The sequence below is a fragment of the Gobio gobio genome (assembly GCF_949357685.1).
Source record: "Gobio gobio genome assembly, chromosome: 14".
Lineage (NCBI taxonomy): Eukaryota > Metazoa > Chordata > Actinopteri > Cypriniformes > Gobionidae > Gobio > Gobio gobio.
Window position 1 is genome coordinate 26,103,894 of NC_137107.1, and position 6,675 is coordinate 26,110,568.

Consider the following 6,675-nt stretch of genomic DNA (forward strand, 5'->3'; position numbering starts at 1 on the left):
AGAGGCAAACTATAACATGAAGAGGAAGCATATGTTGGCTAACCCTGTAATCTGTTAGTCATGATTTTAGAACAGCACGTATTTTGTCATATCATATATTTCTTATCATGTGCCCAACTGAATCACTACGGACACCTCGTGCAATTCAAAGAGTTTACCTTCCATGAAATGTCTCTAAACACTTGCTCCCTGCAGAGGGCCTCGGCGCTGCTCGTCAGGGGGGGTGGATTCGTCTCTCTGATTGGCCAGATTTGATCGTTTGCAGCACGTGAGAAATCTCCTCCCTCGAGCGTTCCAAACATGTGCAGCACACAGACACGCAGCAGCGCTACTGCAGCTCAAGCAAGTCTTCCGTGTGTTCAGTAAATGATCGAGTTTAGATTTAAGTTTAATCATGTCAACCAGCTGCGAAGCTTCGTCTACCTGCCCGATTCCAAGCCGCTCCATTCATGAGACACTCCCGGACAGCTACAGTCAGACTCCAGGAGGAACTCTGTTTTCAACTACTCCTGGTGGTAAGATGTAGATCTTATGTATTTATTTTTGATCGCAGGGTGTATTTTTGAACTAGTGGTTTTGCTATGTGTTTGAGTTTATCCACATGTTGCTCGTGCACACTTTTTTTTTTACGACGTTCTCTGATCATAACGCCACAGGCAATAAGATGTTTACATGCGGTCTGCTGCCTTTTAAACGATTCTGTGAATTTTTTCGGGTTCCAGTTGGATTTTGAACGTGTTTTTCCTCAAGTATGCGCAAATGTATTATTACAAAAGAATTTTAAAGCGCTTTTTTTACACTCACTAGTTTAATTTGCCTGCTAATGTCCAAAAGTGTGAACACGTGCATCACAGGAGATCTGTCATTTGACTAATCTGAAATCCATGTTCTCGTGACAATTTATAAAATTTTAGGATAAAATGGTCGACTCATTTGCTAAGGCAACTTTAGTACAATTTTATATATCGCGAATACAATATTAAAATATCGCGTTCACATTTTTCGTACTGTTAAAGTACACAAGAATACCTTTGTCGAAAATGATACATTACAAAATATATAATATTTTTTATATTTACCTTGTTCATCGTAGACATGGAAAGACATCGACGACAATGTTGTTGTCTTCACAAATAAGTACATTCATTTTTGCAGAAAACTATTAGAGGTTAAGGTAGAGATGACACAATTGTCCACAACTTTATGGACAAGATTTTTATTTTATTATAATACATTTTATAAATATGTGTAGTCTTGTTGGGCAAGGATGAAACAATGAAATCTATGTCTATATATTCTTTAAAAAATAATTAAGACATGGTAAAAAAAAAAAAGTTGAAAAGATTGAATTGAAATCTGTTAGCTTTAATAAACACAGAAGTTCCTGAAGTAGAATAAACACCCATATATAAACTATATCGTACCATCTCATCTGTCAATATTGATCACATGGCTATTAAAGCTTACACTTGAAATGTGTTTGCCATTGCATCATTTGACTTTGTAGTTACAGCACATTTTTCCATAAAAACCCATCCTGCTTTGAAGAACGTCTAACAAATTGTGTTGAATTGAAAAGATAGTCGTATCTAAGAGCGAATTCATTTCTAAAACTCGCTTATTTTAATTCAATGTTTTAGACATTCCTAATAGAGCCAGACCTCAGTCTGTCCAATCATGCTGGGTGCAGCAGTGGGTGATGTTGCTACATTTTCTTGCTTCATGGGTTACTACAGGACATCTAAACAGGGGCACCTTGTTTTTATGAGCGCTTTCACCTGCATGCATTTAGAAAGCCCCCTAGTCGGTTCTTCGCCGTGTTTTTCATTACTCCAGCATGAGCTAAACTAAACTACAGGCTTTTGCTTGGGTGACATAACATGTTTTTCGAGCAGAAAACAACGGCAACCGAGTCCCATGACGCAAAGAATGCTATGAACTTTTTTTTCTTTGAGGCTGAACCTCTTAAACTAATATTAGTATTTTCCCTGCAGGAACTCGCATAATCTATGATCGAAAGTTTCTCTTGGAATGTCGAAACTCACCAATCGCACGCACCCCACCCTGTTGCCTTCCCCACATTCCAGGGGTCACCAGACCCTCACTGCAACCAGCAGAGCTGGAGGATGACAGCAAAGAGCTATCTGGTAATTCCTCCACCTTTTTAAACAACCCCATCTGACGTCTCTCACGTGTGTCTTGATGTATACCATTTTCGATTTCCAAATCAACAGCCTCAAGGAAAACCTGAGGAACAGGTTTAAGCATATTCTTTATTGATTGCATCATTTCTGTTTTGCTGCAAGTCAACAAATACACTTGAAAGACATGTTACGGTTGTCTACTGGAATCCAGTATGTGAGAGAGTCTTGTGTACATTTTTTGGGTAGTATATAGGTCAATGGCAAAAAAGTGATCATCGGGATAAGGAAAGATCCCACATTCCAAGTTCTTAGAAATGCACTCTTTGTATCCATGCTGGTTTCATTTGATTTTGAAAAGTGCAACCATAAAGTAATAAGAAATAAAATTTTCCCTTACTTGAAGAATACAGTATATTAAAATATATATATATGTATTTATTTATTTATTAGTATTTAATCTGGTCCTCTCTATAATACTGCACATGACTTTTTAGTGTTTTATTGCTTTTTATATTTGTATTACTTTTGAAATAGTAAAGTTCACTTCAACATTCACAATAGTGTGAATTTTTCCCCAGTCATCTCAATGGGACAAAGTTGCCCAATCTACCAGAATTCAAAATAAATCAAAATAATGAATTCAAAAATTAAAAACATGCTCCTCAATGAGTTGGTGTATTCAAGTTATTGGCAGCGAAATTGCATTCTATGCGAGTAAGTACTACATTTGAATTTGAACTTACTTTGTGATTGTTAAAAAAGTACGTTCTATATAGTATGAATGTAATCCGGATCTACTACATTCACCATGTTGTCATTATCACATGAGTCATGACCTACCAGCGTCGTTTGCGTCCCTTCACCCCCATTCATAAATCCTCTCCAGTGGCCTCATGGAATAGTAAAGTGTCCATTGTATGCGTACTTCAGAATCTCGTAGGTCACTACTGTTTTTCGAAAACTATGAATTCGGACATACTACTCTGTTGGCATACTGTTTTTTGCAAACTATATAGTAGAGAAGTTTTCAATTTCGGACAGAGCGATTGTCATTTTTTTTAAATATATTTTTAGATAAATAAATGAAATCATCTTTATAAAATTGACCCAAATGTCAATAAAAAAGAAAAAAAGATTTTGTTTCCAGGTGGAGTAGAGACTCAAAATTATTCTAATGATAAAGTTAACTGAAAAAGTTCCCTTTGTTTATTTAGTTTTTCTTCTCCATTCTAAGCTCAAGGTCACTTTTCGGTGTGACTGAAGTCACTTCATGAGAAAAGCAAACAAAAAATGCATCTGACCTGCTCACTGTTGGCAAGTCTGACTTCCATATCAGGAGACCGTCCACAGGGTGTACTGTTCTTTGTGTGAAAGGGGTCACACTGTCCAAAGTGACTCAACACTTTGAACCCTCTAACTCCTCTCTCTGTCTCTCTCTTCCTCCTCAGTCGATGACAGCCAGTTTGTGATGGATATATGATGGATGTCTCCTGCTCCTGTGGGAAAATGGACTGTCTCAGCCTGTTCTACCAGTGCTCATGATCTGAAGAACGGGAAGGGAAGATCACACCAACTGCGGAGCCCTTCGTTATTGCCTCCATGCTTTATTTTTTACTTTAACTAAATAATGAAATGCTCAGGGCAAGTGCCTCTGTTGTGGGGAGGAGCATTTTTTGAGTTCGGTGGATATTATGTTGAAAATGCAGCTTTTGCTGTTGTTTTATCAGCAGCTGCGATTCAGTTCCTTCCTTATCTTTTTTTTTATATATATAACCATTCAGAAGGTGACTATATGTAATCAACATTTTTAATATCTGAGAATAGTTCAAATGCAGCCATTTCATTTCTGCAAAGGAATTATCACCTTATGAGGGGCATTTAAGAAAATCCAGAAATCAACAGTTGGGGTGACAATTTTTTGTACTGTTCTCTGGATATAATATGACGTTTTAGAATAAAACTAAAACACAATACAATTATTTGACTCGTATCTTCTTTAAGTGTTTAAAATGACATGTATTATGTAGGGTTTATGCATTGCGTTCAAATTGTTTAAAATAATATTCCCAGTTTAATATAAATCCCCAGCATTTGTGAGATGGAAATAACAAAAAAGTGTTGATGTATCGCTTGTTTTCTTCAACAACAAAAAAGAAGAAAGAAAATGAATGGGGCCAACTTTTGGAGGATGTAAAAGCAGATATGAATTTACATTTGATTCTTCTGTTGGAAATTGTATAGGTAAAGCGCTTTTACTAAGTACAACATGTTTGTTGATCCTGGAACAACATATCAATAAACCGGATCAGATCTGAGGGACAAGTCGAGTTCAGGCTTATATGCAGGGTTAGATGCTTCTACATCAGTGTTATTCACCCAGCATTTCCCTCTGATTTTGGAGATTACTTATGGGTAGGGATAGAGTCCGGACTAAATTTTTGGGCAGGAATAGTTTTTAGGATCAACAAAATATTTCAAAATCACGGTGACCAAATTGTGTATTAATTGAGCTGTAAAGTTTAAATACTTGTTATTTTAAAGGTTTTTTTTTTAGATGCTATCTTGTCACAGCAATCAAGTTGTAAAATGAGGTATAAAGGGTTAGCAAGCATTTTTTCCACACTAAAATCAGGGATCGTTCCCCTAAAAATGTATATTTTGTAATTTACTCACCCTCAAGTTGTTTCGAACCTATATAAATTTCTTTCTTCTGCTGAACACAAAAGAAGAATACAGTTGACGGTGGCGATTGACATTATTGTGACAACATGCAATTGTCTCCCCAAAAAGTCTCTGAACGTAACACTGGCCTATTTTTTGCCCTACTATGGAAGTCAATGCCTACCATCAACCAGAATTCTTCAAAATATCATCTTTTTTGTTCAATGAAAAAATCTCATACAGGTTTGAAACAACTTAGGTGAGTAAATTATGACAGAATCTTCATCTTTGGGTGAACTATCCCTTCTATTGAAACAAATTGGCTCCATTCACTTCCTGTTCCACAGTCTGTGGCGTAAAAGGTCGCATTAGCAATTAAAGAAAAAACACTTAAGCAAAACATGGTCTGGTCAAAGTGTTTGAATAATTTTGGTCCCATATTTGTATCAGTTTTACTGGTAGTTCACTGTATGAAGAATGTTTGTGTATACAGGTGCTGGTCATATAATTAGAATATCATCAACATTTTTTATTTATTTCACTAATTCCATTCAAAAAGTGAAACTTGTATATTATATTCATTCATTACACACAGACTGATATATTTCAAATGTTTATTTTATTTTTTTATTATTATAACTGACAACTAAGGAAAATCCCAAATTCAGTAGCTCAGAAAATTTGAATATTTCTTAAGACCAATACAAAGAAAGGATTTTTAGAAATCTTGGCCAACTGAAAAGTATGAACATGAAAAGTCTGAGCATGTACAGCACTCAATACTTAGTTGGGTCGCCTTTTGCCTGAATTACCGCAGCAATGTGGCGTGGCATGGAGTCGATCAGTCTGTGCCACTGCTCGGGTGTTATGAGAGCCCAGGTTGCTCTGATAGTGGCCTTCAGCTCTTCTGCATTGTTGGGTCTGGCATATCGCATCTTCCTCTTCACAATACCCCATAGATTTGCTATGAGGTTAAGGTCAGGGAGTTTGCTGGCCAATTAAGAACAGGGATACCATGGTCCTTAAACCAGGTACTGGTCGCTTTGGCACTGTGTGCAGGTGCCAAGTCCTGTTGGAAAATGAAATCTGCATCTCCATAAAGTTGGTCAGCAGCAGGAAGCATGAAGTGCTCTAGAACTTCCTGGTATACGGCCAACACCAGCAGATGACATAGCACCCCAAACCATCAGTGACTGTGGAAACTTTACACTGGACCTCAAGCTCTCTTCCTCCAGACTCTGGGACCCTGATTTCCAAAGGAAATGCAAAATGTACTTTCATCAGAGAACATAACTTTGGACCACTCAGCAGCAGTCCAGTCCTTTTTGTCTTTAGCCCAGGCGAGACGCTTCTGACGCTGTGTGTTGTTCAAGAGTGGCTTGATACAAGGAATGCGACAGCTGAAACCCATGTCTTGCATACGTCTGTGCGTAGTGTTTCTTGAAGCACTGACTCCAGCTGCAGTCCACTCTTTGTGAATCTCCCCCACATTTTTGAATGGGTTTTGTTTCACAATCCTCTCCAGGGTGTAGTTATCCCTATTGCTTGTACACTTTTTTCTACCACATCTTTTCCTTCCCTTCGCCTCTCTATTAATGTGCTTGGACAAAGAGCTCTGTGAACAGCCAGCCTCTTTTGCAATGACCTTTTGTGTCTTGCCCTCCTCGTGCAGTGTCAATGGTCGTCATTTGGACAACTGTCAAGTCAGCAGTCTTCCCCATGATAGTGTAGCCTACAGAACTAGACTGAGAGACCATTTAAAGGCCTTTGCAGGTGTTTTGAGTTCATTAGCTGATTAGAGTGTGGCACCAGGTGTCTTCAATATTTAACCTTTTCACAATATTCTAATTTTTTGAGACACTGAAGTTGG

At 37.7% G+C, this 6,675-nt stretch overlaps 1 protein-coding gene across 1 annotated transcript; it reads left to right on the forward strand.

Moving 5' to 3' along the window:
• The first annotated feature begins 287 nt into the window (after positions 1 to 287).
• eif4ebp3 (eukaryotic translation initiation factor 4E binding protein 3) lies at positions 288 to 4,120 on the forward strand. The gene is made up of 3 exons (XM_079835133.1): positions 288 to 515; positions 1,995 to 2,147; positions 3,593 to 4,120. Exons 1-3 carry the CDS (start codon positions 395 to 397, stop codon positions 3,622 to 3,624), a joined length of 306 nt encoding a protein of 101 aa, XP_079691259.1. The 5' UTR covers positions 288 to 394; the 3' UTR covers positions 3,625 to 4,120.
• The last annotated feature ends 2,555 nt before the right edge of the window (positions 4,121 to 6,675 follow it).

Bases quoted from the DNA above. Each gene is read 5' to 3' on its own strand.
- eif4ebp3 (XM_079835133.1), top strand. From the start codon at position 395: ATGTCAACCAGCTGCGAAGCTTCGTCTACCTGCCCGATTCCAAGCCGC. The intron at 516-1,994 runs GTAAGATGTAGA...TTTTCCCTGCAG, and splicing joins GTTTTCAACTACTCCTGGTG to GAACTCGCATAATCTATGAT. The intron at 2,148-3,592 runs GTAATTCCTCCA...CTTCCTCCTCAG, and splicing joins TGACAGCAAAGAGCTATCTG to TCGATGACAGCCAGTTTGTG.